Here is a 15,618-nt window from a genome sequence, read left to right as displayed (position 1 = left end):
AAAGAAACAAAGAACACAAATCACAGAACTGCTGTAGACACTGCACACTACATTTCCTAGTTAGATAAATCTGTGCAAGAAATGGTGTGAAGAATGCATCTAAAGAGCCTATGTCATTAGTTGAATAATAAGGGAGTAGAACCTTTCAGATGAGAATAACTCAAGTGGTACTGGGAAAAAAAAACAAAGGTTCAAATATCTGTCCTGAACGAGAAGCAAGGGAACGATTATTTGCTGTACAGATTGACATATCAGCTCCTCAACTGGGTGAGGAGAAAACAGATGGTATTGGTGTAGAACTGATGCACCATTTCCTCTTAACCCACTTTTCTCTTATGTTGTTTTTGTATGCTATGTAATGCATAGAAGTGACATGCAAAGAAAAGGCGGGTATATGGCCCCCACCAGACAAAAATAGGTCATTTGCTTTCTCACTGAAAAGTGCACTTTTTAAATAAAGGTAAATGTCTTGGGTTGTTTTAGGCCATCTTATGCAGTGACTAGACACAGGCAACACCAGTACTGATGTACCGAGACACTTCAAGGAGTGGAACTCAACCTCTGATGAAAGGTATCCGGTATGGAGGGAATTAGCTCAAACAGTCTGATAAATCACAGTAAGCCAATCACATATGGAGATGTCCCATGACGCTTATCTGCAGTATTAGAATATCTGTATCAGATTGAATAGGTAGTCTGATACCAGAGTACCTCATATCGCAAGACTGGGACCGTCCATATAAAGTTCCTCACAGGAGTGTGTCGTGGAATGACTTAGCTCTTCTCTATTAAGCAATGCATAGTCACAATTAGAGTCCCTCACACTCAATGCCAAAAGAGGTACTGGACCCAGTCCAAAGGATTCACTTTTTTTTTTTTTAAAGGCACAAGTGAAAACCTAGATTAAAAATGCCCTTTCAAGGAAGGTGGAGAGTTAGCATTTCCAGAGTCCTGTCGATTCACAACCTTTTCTTTCTTGGAGAGGGTCAAGCAAGGTATAGGAAAAACTAAATGCCAATTTCTTGGTGGAGAAAACTATCCAATCTTGATAGAGAACTGAGAGTGTTGAGCCTTTGAATTCTGTCAAGATGATACACTTCCTTTCTACTGAACTTGCTTTGCAGCAACAAAACTATTCCAGATTTCAATGCGTTGCAAAGCCAAAAGGAGCAATTTCTCTCAGCTGCGTAGCGCTCGGTCCACTTTCCAGCTGAGATCACTGAAATGGTTTCCCCGAGCCACCACTTGGTCAAGGCCTCATGTGTGCAAGACACCACGAAGTACAAAGGGACCACTTCTGTCTGAAAAGGCTTGTCAGACTGAGAATTTTTAGAATGTATTGGCCTGTCCAATCATTGAAGTATCAGTTTACTGGTCCAGTTCCTAAAGGTGTGAATGGGAGGGAAGGCATCATGCCAGGCGGAAATGTACATACGGTTTGGCATGTTCTCCAACTCGGACCAGATAATTTATTACTTCTGAATTATAGTAATAGAAATTTAGATTAACTGCCCCTTTTTTCAATACAGAGTCCCGCAAACATGAAACTTAAATACACTAGGTGATGCAGCAGGCTGCTACGAAAAATATGTATTGCAAATATGGCTTGAGAGGTTTTAGGAGTAGATAAGAAAATACATCCTGCACTCTCCACAGCCCTACTCTGTGCAACTGCGCAGGACCCATGCACAGACAACTGCCTCACCACTTCAGTGCTCTGAAGCATTAATAAGCTAGGAGGTTAACAATGAACGTGCAAGTCAGAAACACAACTTAACAATTTTGTATAGCACCTAAACTTATAACGGCCCCAATACCAAACAGTGCTGTGAATACAATTAACAAAAATAACAGAACTGCAATAAAGTTTGTTTTTACTTTACATTTACTGCAAGAAAAAAACATATCGAACTGTTGTATAAGATTCAACGTAAAAAATATATCCTGTTAATGTAAACAATTGTGCTATGAATTAAATGTAAACAGATTAAAAGAGCATAGTACAGTAAATGGATGTGGCATTTTACAATCAAATTCCTCTGGTTAGTCTCTTTATAAAAATAGGCATTTTATCATGTTAAGAACAGTTTTTGTAAACTATAAAACTTGAATTGAGGAGAACTGAAGGGAAATGTATAGGGAGGTGATGTTTAAAATCCTGTCACTACGGCCTAAATTACATAAAACCAAGTCTACTCTGCGAGAACCCATTTACTGAAAACAATCCATTAAACATAAGCTTTAGAAAAAAGTTACCCTGTATAAACATTTAGTACCTGAAAATATTTTTAAACCATTTACATATCGTGTTTAAACAACAGTTTTTTTTGTTTTTTTAATCTGTCGGCTTTTGAAATATTGCCACATTTGAAACGGAGGAACGGGGCAGCTTTCACGCTCTTCAAGTTTTTTTAATAAAAAGGAGAACTGGCATGGCAATAAAATGGTTTACAGAGCGAGTCACATTACAGCTCACTGTACAGCAGATTTAAAATACAGGATTGCTAAAAAATATATATATAAATCACTGCATAGGTGTCATAACATGGAAGAAAAGGAGGTGGCCATCTTCTTGTCCCTGTGGATTCACAAAACAGGCTCACATGTACAACCCAGCTGATACAGGTAGGGCGACGACAGGTATGGAGATATCCAGAAGGAAGACATGCAGAAGTAGTCTTTGGAGAGTGTACTTTATTAGTTCATGTAGAAGGATTTAAAAAAAAAAAAAGGCTTCTGATAGTTAAATAAAAACGTTTGGTAAGCAACTGACCTTACATGAGATTAAGGTCGTGTGAATGAGTAAGTGGAACTGGGCATGCAAACTGGAGATGGTGGTTTACAGGAGAAGGGCCGTTTTCTGGCAAAGAGAGCAGTTTGGGGTGTAGTATATGAGCGAATCATTCTAAATGGAATAAGAGTGGAAAGGTCTGTATGGAACTGTTGAGTTTTTCGACAATATGTTAAAAAAATGTAAAAGAAGATTTTCAAGGATTAGTAAAATGTACATGGAGTGACATGAGAAGCGATTCAAAGAATAGTATCTAACAGTATGCTGAAACCCTATGAAATGAGTCCTATAGAGCACAGATAGGCCAATGAGTAATAATGTTAAAAGTACAGAGAATGACCGTAGCAATTGGGATAGATCTGCAACATTGTTAAACAGAACACTAAGCATGGCGCAGCAGTCCTATTGTAAAATGTGAAAAGGCTTACTAAAAGCGAATTAACTGGCTTCGAAGAGTAGAAAATCAGACAAGCAAACTGTCTAAATACGCCCCAAATGCACTCCATCTTCTACATGTGTAATACAGTATAAAATAATTAAGGTTACATTTAGTAGCTGGCTCTGCGACACACAACCACAAGATATCACAGGTCTTGTCACAATCAACCACTTCAATTTTAGGCAGAGATAGTGTGGTCAAGATGGCAGTGTAAGCAGTCTAGTGTCTCCTCCGCTCCCCACTCTCGTTTGAGATGGATGAACCTAGACCCTCATTTTCAAGTTTGAATCAAAATCTTAAAAGCTATGTATAGCGAGCCTGGGCCTCTGTTGATTCTGCATTTGAAAATAAGGTCCTCTGCAACGCGGAGACAGGATAGCACCCGATGGAAGGTAGGCACGTCGGATATATGCAATATGGTAGCTGACGTGAAGGACAGAGGCGACCTGGAGTGCCACCAGTTGTAAGTAGTAATGCTGAATGTGGCAGTGGGCAGGGCATGAATCGCCTGGATAGATGCACTGCCAATTACAGGGTGGGCCCTAGCTTGAAGGAGAGATTGGCAAGTTCAGAAGCGGCCCCCAAATGTAGAACCGGTGGGGGCAACGGAGTGGCCTGGTTAGATTACATTGCCCCTCCTGACATCAAGTGCTAGAGTGCTAAAATGCTAAGGGAGGAAAGCAGACTGGACTTTCTTATTAGTGAGGAAGCCAGTTAACACTGAGTTCAAGCACAACCCTTGAGCTAGAGGACGAGCAGCCGGAGATGTGAGCCACAATCTGGAACACAACACCACAACATTTTACATGATTGGAGCTAAATGCATTATGATGCAGATATAAAACCAAGAAGAAAAATTAAAGTAGCCCAAATGTTTATGTCCCTGCCATCTAGGCAAACGGATTACCTTTTCCGACTGAGGGACATTTTGAGGAAGAACAATAAGAGGGCTACCTGCGTAGGGTATAGGGAAATACACTCTAAAGCTCTTTGCAACTGACACTTTGGGCCGATTAATATCCACTGTAAGTACCCCAATGCTAGTCGTAGCTGTTGGAGGGGATGTGGTGGAATACCTGATACAAAACCTGATTTGTGGAACTGCATGAGGTAAGTCCCATTATGGAAAGAGATAGCCCCGGCATTGCATATAGCGCTAGGATGCCCCGTGCCATTTTTACAAGAAGTTCAATTTCTGGGACCAAGACCATCTGGATAGCTGTGCCTTTCAAATCCAAAACACGTACTCAACATTGCAGTGTCTAGAAGCAGCAAAATAGGGAGCAAAAGAAGCAGAAACGGTTATATTGTGAATACAATAGTGGTGCAAGAACATCTAAAACACAATTACCTGTGCAAAACAGACAGGTCATAGTGGCTGTTATGATAGTGAATCTGAATATGGGAAAAGGTTTTATAGCTATAGTAAATGGATTGAAAGAGTAGTGTCATGGCAGAATAATGGGTGGTATAATTTAAATGTGAATAATGTGATTTATGGTTAGTAGTGGACTGCATAGGTGATAGATGGTGGAAGATGTGAAGAATCTATGTAATATAGAGTGCTCTCTGAATCGATGATGAATATTTATTCAAAGCTGGATACTGCGACAAAGCACACAGATTTCAAACATTAAAACCCTAAAACGTTTGACTAATGCGAGGACCAAATACAGGCAGTACTGAAAGTACCCTATTCGACCTCATCAGCAGCAACCTACCAACGAGAGATTAAACACATAGTTTAGGTTATGAAAAGCTAGTTGGCCAAAACTATTTTACTTTGTACACCCCTTAATCTAGGATTCCAATGAGGAATTCGAAGATGAATTCAAGATAAAAGCATTTAAAGTGAAGCACTTTGGAAACTGCAATAGGTCTATTTAAACTAGCTGAATAGTGCCGCAAAGGAAGGGAATAACTAAAAGAATGTATTATGTCCATTAAAATAAAAGCATGGTATTTATAGTTCAGATTTTTAAAACCATTTTTCAAGGTTAGAGTTTACTCTAAGAAGAAAAAAAAAAAAAAAAAAAAAAAGGACACTGGGTTAAACCTGTAGAGCACAAACTGATTTTGATTCACCAATTATATTGTTGTCATTTGCAACTTTGTACCTATGCTTCCTTTGTACTAAAGATTTACAGCATCTCACACAATCTGATTTATCCGTTTTTGAGACGCAAGTAGATTTAATCACTCGCTTTAATAAACCATTTGCCATGCTGTGCTTCCAAGATGTATTTTTCACCATAGTAGTGTTAACAATTTTTTTAATCGGACAACCAAAATTCCCTTAGAGAACTTCCGGTCTTAAAAGTCACTTTTGGTTTCTATTCTAAATACCATTTTAAACGGAGGAGGCCCTTTTTTTATTATTAATTATTACTGTAGTGCTTTTCAATTGCATCCGAGTTAAAATAAATCACAGTGACAGTGATGTCATCTCTATACATTCTAGCCAAATCGTCTGGCAAACTCAGCATTACGGTAAGTCTCTCTTGATCAATCTCTCCATATTCATTGGTGCCAATGGCATGCCTGATGAGATGAGTGGCAACATTTTGATCTGGCGGGTGAAGGCCTTTCGCTCTCCTTTTAAGAAGCATGCTGTGCATATGCCCCAAACTGAATTTATCAACAGTAAGCTCCGGTGCTTGAAAATGTGCCCCAGAATTGTGTTCAGCAACCAGTCTCACCACATTCTCATTGTCCAGCATATCCCACAATCCATCTGAAGCTATAATCAGAAATTTATCCTGAGGCCTTAATTTGTGATAGGTTATCTCTGGCTCAGCCGTCAAATAGGGCGGAGTATAGTAGTTCGGGGGAGTATATTGATAAATATTCAATGCTTCAATATCACAAGCATTTTCCAAAACACTTTTCTGCAGTTCTTTGCTCCATTTAAATCGGACATCCCCAAAAGCTCTCAGGGGCATGAGAATTCCCAACAGTCTGTTGTTCAATATTATGGTTTCTTCCTCCGATTTGGGGTGTTCCCCATATAATCGTAAGAGTTCTGCCTCATTGAGGGAATTGTGGTCAAGTGTAAGTGGAAGGGCAGACACCGTGCCATCGTCATTTTCAACACCCAAGACAGCTCTGCAGTCCCCCACATTGGCGACGTGCAAGTGGATATTGTCAATGTGAGCAACGCATGCAGTTGCCCCAGAAAAGGCAATCTGAAGTGCTCGATTCCTTAAAACTTCATTTTCAAAAGGTACTTGCACTTCCAATGAAATGTCATGATCAAGCCTCTTAAACGCAAATGCCAAGGCTTCCTGCACACTGAGTCCGCTTTGATTGTCCAGGTCTATTAGCTCCTGCCAATAAACTCGAAGATGGTCTACATAGAGTGATGCTACACCTCTGTAAAAGTAATCATTTCGGTGTTTGTGCCACTGTAAAATTGGAAGGACTGGCTTCATATGTTCCATTGCAAACTCAATCTCTTCTAAAACTTGTTGGGACATTAAAGACACAGCAATGTAATAGAATAGTCGCTCGCTAATTGACTGCGCACATGCAAATCCAGCGTGGCCATCAAACACACCAAACATGAGGCCTTTGGTCTGCAAGCACATTGCCGCACTTCTCCTATCTTCATTGGGTGTATTGGCAGCCAACTGGTTACTCTCAAATTTAAGAATGGAGTTGGAATTCTTTCCATCAAAGTCAGGAATTTTGTGTGAAAACTCATTAGCTCGTAGAATATGATTTATGTGCGATGGGGCAAACGACAAACTGATTTGCTCTTCTGCCGAGGTATGTCTGAATGATTTTTTACTCAGGAAGACATTCTTATTTGGTGCACAGCCCACCAGAAAGGGCACAAAAGGATCCCTGTAAAATGTACTTTTCCACCGGGTTGCGTTTTTGCTGGAGATGCATTTTGCATGCCAATGCCTTTTGCCTGGCAATGTAACAACACAGTTTCTCGCAGAGTTAAAAATCCAACCGGGTACAGTACATGACATCGTAGAACAAGGACGCTTCTTTAAACTGGTTGGTTTTATTTCAGTTCCAGTTTGCACACTGTTGTAATCCTGGAAGACAAAAAAGATTTTATTCAAACTTGAAAACAAGTTAATATTTTACAATCGTGTGTGATTAGCAAAGATCAATACCTTGATTAATGCACCGCCTAAAGTATAACGCAAAGAAAAGGCGCAAGATTTGGCAGATTAGAGCACAGAAAAACATTAAACTGATGTTGCCTGGTACCTAAACACTTACCATTTTCTGCATGGTTATTTTGCAATCACGATTGAAATCGTTATTTATCATTCGGTCCTTCACACAAGTTTCTAAATTAGCAGCCAGGTTTCTGGGCAGCTTAGGAAAGTCATTTTGCAAGTGTACTTTATCCAAATAAGCAACAACTCTAAGTAAAAGACAATTTTACTGTCCATCCTTTCACAATATGTAAAGCAAGCATTTAGTAAACATGGTAAGGCAAGCAAGTATGTTTAACATTGTTTTGAAATTTGAAACAGTATATGAACCACTGCACTTAACACACTTCAAAGAGCATATGTAAATAAATCTTCGGAACATCCATGATGTATACTAGGTAACGGAATTATACAAGGGTGAGAAAAAGCAAGAGAAGAGAAAGTGAGAGAAAAAGAGAGAGAGGGAGAAAAAAAAAATAGAGAAAAGGAGGAAGAAAAAGGTATGTGTGTGAAAGGAAGCGACATCACCGGATTCCCCCACATCCATTTGCACAGGAAGTGACAGCACTGGCTTCCCACTAAAAGTCCTAACTTAGTAGCGGCTGCAATGTGGACACTCAGTGGATGCCTACAGTTTATCCACCCTTGTGCACCTCCTGCACACAAAAGGATAGCTCTTCTGCACCTTTCCATGCCCCACCTGCACACAGCGCCAGGACTCCGGATACTCTTCCTACCCACCTTCCACCTCTATCATTCACACCCTGAACTCCAGTCATATCTACCAGCAATGCCTTGCAGACCAACAATAAAGGTGCATTCTCCTGTGCTACCTGCCATTTTGCAGGCACTCTCCTGCACCCACTTCATCCCCTGCATCTCATACACCCAACAAACATGATCACGATTACACCAAACCACTCCCTGTGTTGCATGGTACTCAATACTCTAACCCTCACTAAACAAGTCGCTGAAATTTGGGATCTGCTACACGACGGCTCACCAGACCTTCGACCGAAACCTGGCTTACACCTTAGTTGGCCTCCATTAGCCAGATACAAAATCGCAAGACAGGACACAGACCCAGAGCCATCACCTTCAAAGAATCTATCCAATGCTCTACAAGCAACATGTAACACTTGAGCTTCAAACTCCTCATCACCACCAACTGCACCCTCATCTATCGCTTTGCCAGAACACACACCTTGTTCGGCAGCATCATCGCAGACATCACTCCCCAATCCTTGACTACAGCACCGTCATATTCCTCTGCGACCTCAACTACTGCATGTAGGACCTTACCAATCACGACACGACCAACCTCGATGATCTGTCCATCCTCCGACTCATCCAGTGAGGGTAAGACCCCACACATGCTGCAGGACAACTACTGGACCCCATCTTCACCAGCTACAGCAACACCACAGTAGACAAGCCCACACAGATCACCTGGTCCAACCACACCCTCATCAACCTCAGCATACCAATTCCACACCTCCGTAGAAACTCCCTCAGCATAGCTTGATGCCGGAACTTGGAAATGTCCAAATTCAAGGCCTGGTTCACTGTCTGAGCAGAAATACACTGACTTCTCTCAAAGGAATAAACAACGAGAACCAGACCACAAGCAAGTTGGTACACAGAAGAGCTCAGGCTCACTAAAAACCACTGCTATCAACTTGAATGCAGATGGAGACAAAGTCAGACGACACCAAAAAGAGCAACTGCTATCAGAAAAATCAGAGCCATCAAATGCTCCACGCTCAGTGACTGCAGCACCAACTGTGCCAAGGAAACCTATGCAATAGTGAAATGCTTCACCTCTTAAGCAGCAAACTCCACCAGCATAACCCTTTTTCAGGACCTCAGCACCCAGTGGTCCCCAATCTTCAGCAACAGGATCATCAGAAACTACGAAAACATTCGAGCCTCAACCAGACCCTTCCAGCCCTCTTGCCCATTTATACCAACACCCATAGGGCGCCCTAACCACCTGTCCACTATCACCACTCAAAAAACTGAAACAACTATGCAGCCATCAGAACACCTTCAGACACCTGCACTCAACAAGTCTTCATCAAAGAACTGGACTCCATCAGCGGAGCAATCACAGTGATCCTGAATGTCTCAATCATCACAGCGACCCACTCAGACGCCTGGAAACACGCCACAGTACTCCTCCTCATTAGGAAAGTCTCAGCAACCCAAAGGCAGTGGCCAACTATCGATATATATTGCACTGCCACCCTAACTGGCAAAAGTAATGGAGAAGTTATAAACACCTGGTTACACAACTCACTGAAAACTACCTTCTCCACACCACTCAGTCCGGAATCAGGCTCAACCACAGTACAAAGTCCGCTCTCATCGCTGCCACAGATGACATCCGGATGATCACAGACAGTGGTGACACTGTGGCTGTTATCCTACTAGAACTTTCCACAGCCTTTAACATAGTCTCACACCACATCCTTATCCAACAACAGTACAAAGCCGGCATCCAAGGTCATGTACCTCACTGGATTTGTTCTTTCCTGACAGGTCACACCCAGTTGGTCAGCTTGACCTTCTTCAACCCAGATACCATTTCACAGATTAGGTGCGATCCTCATTCAGGCCCCTTCTGTTTAACGCCTACATGACCCCACTGCCAGCATCATCCAGCCCACTGAATCAACATCATATCCAATAGTGACAACACCAGTCTCATACTTTTCCTTTCTGACAAGTCACCAAACACACACACCATCTAGCAAAGGATCAAGGTACACAAGTCCTGCACCCGTCATTATATAATAAAAAAAAGTTAAATAAAGTTCACAGTGGTGCAACGAACCAGCGGTGCGACCCTTCTACACCTCTAAAGTGAAATTACTGCCCAAAATGAACATCAACAGCAGTGGTTCAGTACTCAATTTCAAGATCAATTATATGCACATCATAAATCTTCAGTACATAGTACACAATTTGGAATGATAAATCGCCATCTCAATAAACAAATGTGAGAGCTGTTTCTGCTTCCAAAAACTCTTTATTAATCATCTTTTTCTTAAAAGCACAGCAAACGTGCAGGAGCCAGGTACATTTTTGTCTCATGCCAGATCTCTGTAGTGGAGTCTGGTTGGTCTTCACAATCTCCCCATGATGATAACCTATTTCTGGTTTCCCTGCCATGAATTGAAGTTGGCCGGTGAAGGACTATAAAGAAAATAAACAGAACTTACTGAACAATCGATACCTGACACAGTTACATTTGAGATCCCTTCACTTACTTACCTGTAGAATGATTTGCAAACGTTGGTGGCTGCTGTAGTAGTTAAACATGTTACCATCCCTTGTAAAAAATATTTTAAGAGTTGAAGGCAGATAATGGGATATTTTCATTTCTACTTTTCTACTTACCAGCGAAAATGAGTGCCTGGTTTGCATGGTACTGAATTGACATACAGTTTGTACAAAAATATACAGACATGGCAGTGTCCTGACCACTGTCGCTGAGATGCTGAGATGCTGACCAGCTACAGTATGCAGGAGACCACTGTTGTGACAGTCCATTTCATGGTTTGCTGGATGGCTGATTCGCAATGATATAGTGTATCACAGTTTGCTTGATGACCGATTGCCTTAGTGATCAGTCCTACTTACAATGTCTAGGATAACAGCCTCCGATAATGTTCAGCCCCTTCACAGAGTGCTGTGCAGGTCACATCTTTATTGGCATAAATGCTTTAAAAATGTACCTCTCACTAGGCAGACTGCTGCAGACAAGCTCTGCTTATCACTGAAAGTGAGTATCTCTTGTATGGGTCAATATAGATATGCAGCGCTTGTTAAAACTATCTACAGATAACCATTTATTTATAGGTCTTGTCACACATGTTGGGTCACTACACGGATGCGGCTCTTAGATCTTTGTCGAAAGGTCATGAAGCTTATGAATGACGCAGGACCATGATAATAGGAAAATAAAAAGTGATGTTTTATTGAAGCATAGGTGAATATAGGCAATATTTACTTTACATCAACATTGTAGAAACTTTGAACAAATGTGTATTACTGAGGCAATATGTGGACAGGCCTGCACTTTGTCAATGTGGGGATATTGTGTGTCGAAATGAGGTAAATATAGATTTAAGATGTTATACTAAACACTATTAGCATGGAGGAGATAATGTGCTGACACTTGGAACCATTATATTGCACATATCTTGGTGCAAAACACTGGTAACATCAGTATTACTAGGTACTTGAAAACAATTTGTAGACTTGGGTCTATTATGTGCTTTTATGTGATAACCTAATTTAGAGTTTGGCGGACAAGTTACTCTGTCAGAAACGTAACAAATATCCCATCCGTCGTATTACAAGTGCAGTTGGATATAAAGCACTTGTAATATGGGTGACGGGATATCGGTCACGTTTGTGGCAGAGTAACACGTTCACTGAACCCTAAAAATCGAGCCCACTGTATGTTACTGAGAAATAAAGACACATTACGTGGTCGGTACGCCTAGTGACAGGTACATTTTTACAGCATATATACCAATCAAGATGTGACCTGCACAGAGCACTGTGAAGGGGCTGAACAATATAGGAGGCTGTTATCCTAGTCATTGTAAGTAGGACTGTTCACTAAAGCAATCAGCCATCCAGCAAACCATGAAATGAACTGTGTCACAGCAGTGGACTCCTGCATACTGTAGCTGGTCAGCATCTCCGCGACAGTGGCCGGACACTGCCATGTCTGTATATTTTTGTACAAACTAGGTCAATTCAGTACCATGCAAACAAGGTACTCATTTTCGCTGGTAAATATCCCATTATCTGCCTTCAGCTCTAAAAATATTTTCTACAAGGGATGCGAACATGTTTAACTATTACAGCAGCCACCAACATTTGCAAATCCTTCTACAGGTAAGTGAGTGAAAAGATCTCATATGCGCCTGTGCCAGGTATCAATTGTTCACTAAGTTCAGTTTCTTTATTGTCCTTCACCTGCATACTTCAATTCATGGCAGGTAAACCAGAAATATGATTATCATCATGGGGAGATTGTGAAGACGAGACTGAATCAACAACAGAGCTCTGGTATGGCACAACTATACCTGGCAGACTGACTTTGTTCAATATACTTCACTGCCCGTCAGTCTCTAGGTAATAATATAGTTTTGAACAGATTTTTGACATTAATAGACAAATGGTACACTTTCAGAAGGGGACCATACCTCAGGAGGTATACTTGAGGGAAAGAGCGGTGATCTAATCATACATAACACCTCATATGTACACATATAGAACACAGTATTGGGATGCAGATATTAAGGAGCAGCACAATAGATCACATATCTTAAGCAAGGCAGCAGCATAACTCCGATGACCAAGAGAACCTGGTATCCCAAATATAAGAGCACATGGAAATGAAAAAAAAGGGAATAGACGAGAGAAGAACTAACAAACAAAAGGGGGAAAGGAGGAGAGGAAGGAGGCGAGATTAAGTTGTATTCTGAAGAGCAAGTTCACCAGAGTCCTATGACAGGACGACGAATCCTACGTGGTCCCCATATTTACAATCTATTAGATAGTCAGTGAGAGTGGGACCCATTATAGAGCAGCATCCAAAATCATACAGAGTGTGTATTACAGTATCACCTACGGGGGTTTGCATTTGTGTAACTAATCAGCAATGGAATCCCACAGATGTCTAGCGCTGCGAGCTGTGCCTAACTTTGTATACATTATATTGTCCGCGCTTCTAGTTGCGCAAAGCATGTTCGACCATTTTTTTTATGAAATCGTGGAAGCAGATTTGCACTCCATCAAAACCACTTTAGCACTCAAGGTTACAAGTAGGTCAAGAAGTAATGAATTTTGCAATGATAGGGACAGTGAAACTGGATTTGCAGAAATTCGCAAAACAATTGTAGGAAAGTCTATCCAAAAAGGCTTTTCGAAAAGATCTTGGATCAGAGACTGTATTCGGATCCAAAAGGTTTGGACCAGTTTACAGGAGTAAAACATTTTTTCCAAAGAGCCCACCTGCTTCATGCATTTCCAGCAGGTGTCTGTCCTAGATAAGCCCAGTTTGTAAAGTTTGGCATGAGTCCAATAAGTTTTATGAATGGGCCAACATGGATTGTGCTAAAGCTGGGGCGATTCTTGCCAGAATTGGGGTCTGCCAGATCAACTTGTTTGTTTTGTTTGCCCTAAATTGGCAGGGTATGCCCAGACGTGGGTCCCTTGCTCACTTTGCCACTGAATTCAAGCTAGCCTGGCTGATGAGGGCTGTCAGCCCGAAACTGGTCCCAGGATGCTTGTTTCCGGTCCAGGAAAGACATGGCTTGGCAGTTCGGGCTGGACTGTTCCCATGAGTCACAGGGTCAAGACTGATTTGCATACAGCTGTGCCTGAAATGAGGTGGCGAAGTAAGCTAAAGAACGATGATGGATTCAACCCGGATCTGTGACTGGGGGTGAGTGTCTGAAAAGTTTAAGAGCTCCGTCCATCATCTCCTAGTGTTTGGTCGGCCAGATCTTTCCCCGTGTTGCATGCTTTAAGGACTTATTATGCATGGGTTGAATGAATGTGGACCATTTCTTTTTCAGACCTTTCATTACGTAGTTTTTAGTGGGTTCACGCATTTTGCAAGTATGTGATGCTGAGGGGCAGTTCTTCCTGAAGTTACAGAGCAACCCTAGAAGATCAGGGGTATGGGGATGGATCCGTTTCCCAATTACACTTTTCAATTTCAGAAAGTTATATAATTCTATATCAGACAGGGCAAATTTAATGCGTAAAGTGGAGAAAGGAATAATGTTGTCTCGTGTTCCCAAGTCCCATAAGGCATTTATGCAGTTATTTGCTCATTGTTCCCAATATATTGTTTCACCCTCTATCTCGATTCTATTATTATGCTCTAGGTGATATATCATACACTTCTTAGGCAAGGATGTAATACAATCAAACTCACTCAAAGATTAGATTTCTAAACACGCTTTCACAGGTAGGATAGCAAAATAAGCTTGCAGCCAACCTCAGTCTTAATGACGGAGGACTGCTTTGCACTGGTCCCTTGGGGACTGGTGAGTCAAAATAGAGGTGGAACAAGCATGTCAGGCCCTACATTTTTCCCTCCCCGTCACAATTTTAAAAGGTAAAACAGACTAGAGGAACCAATGAGGCGTTCACATAACCTAAAAAGTGCTTCTCTGCTTTGTATGTTTGCAGCTAAGCTGAGCTGTGGAGAAAAGTTCATCTAGGTCAGTGAACGCCTGCGGGAAGAGAGAGTTTGCTTTAATTTGCTAATGGCCGTCATGGAGGTGTGGATACTCCCTTTAAGGTTTAAGTCAGGGAAAGACAGTGAAATTACCATTAAAATAGTCTCCAGCATTCGCTTACCTTTAACATTGTTCGCGAAAGATACTGTGATAATGTATTTGTAGTCAGACTGAATTAACAAGATATTTGCATTCATTGAACATAATCTAGTATTTGGGGTCGAGAAATTATTGAACACAAAACATTACAATTTGGTGTTGATGGGGGATATTTCATCCAGTCACTGAATTGCACAAATCTAACCAGGAAAACTGGGATCAATTCCTAGCTTTCCCATTTAATCAAATTGTGTGATCCTATGCAAATCAAATTTTTCTCTGTGCCGCATTTTTATTGACCATGCTATTTGTGACCACATTGAAGAAATTCAGGTTAGTTCGTGGGTTATATGAAAATCTCACTTACTTGTTTATAAGGACACTAATGTTGCTCCACGTGCAAGATTTAGTCACACATACAGTGCACGTGACATATTGACTACTTATGTTACTCTTTGCAAATCGTAGAACTCCAGCTGTTGCATGTAGCACAGACTGCGAAGGTACGTTAAAGAAAGCAGGGCTTTACTTTGTGCAGGCTTGGGTGACCGCTTCAGGGGCCTTTTCTATTGCAAGGGAACTTCGTGGGGATCACTTAGTAAAGAGACTGATTGAACAATAATGTGAGCTTGCACCACATTAACCTGTTTTCCTAAGCAGTTTTCTTGTTCAAGACTTGAAGGGGAGCCGAGAACAGTTTTCCAATGGGCTCTATGGTGACGTCTGCCTCTTATGAAGGCAGAGTAGAACTGAATGCCTGGTTCACTGCTGCTCAGTGCAATCAGCGTTTACTTCATTGCCAGAATTTAAAGAATTTGTGATGCTGTATTAGGAATG

General features: G+C 41.3%; 1 protein-coding gene across 3 annotated transcripts in view; it reads right to left on the bottom strand.

Moving 5' to 3' along the window:
* Window positions 1-1,867: 1,867 nt before the first annotated feature.
* The window catches only part of PDP2 (pyruvate dehydrogenase phosphatase catalytic subunit 2), a 28,163-nt gene continuing 14,412 nt past the window's right edge, over window positions 1,868-15,618 (bottom strand). For all 3 annotated transcript variants that reach the window (XM_078671031.1, XM_078671032.1, XM_078671030.1), the window contains one exon: window positions 1,868-7,279. In XM_078671031.1, coding sequence (XP_078527157.1) covers window positions 5,609-7,210 — 1,602 coding nt within the window. In that variant the 5' untranslated portion in view covers window positions 7,211-7,279 and the 3' untranslated portion in view covers window positions 1,868-5,608. The remainder of the gene's footprint in view (window positions 7,280-15,618) is intronic.

This window comes from Lissotriton helveticus, chromosome 12 (genome assembly GCF_964261635.1).
Source record: "Lissotriton helveticus chromosome 12, aLisHel1.1, whole genome shotgun sequence".
NCBI classification, from domain to species: Eukaryota; Metazoa; Chordata; class Amphibia; order Caudata; family Salamandridae; genus Lissotriton; species Lissotriton helveticus.
The sequence above is the reverse complement of the archived record's forward strand: the minus strand, read 5'-3'. Positions and strand labels throughout refer to the sequence as shown.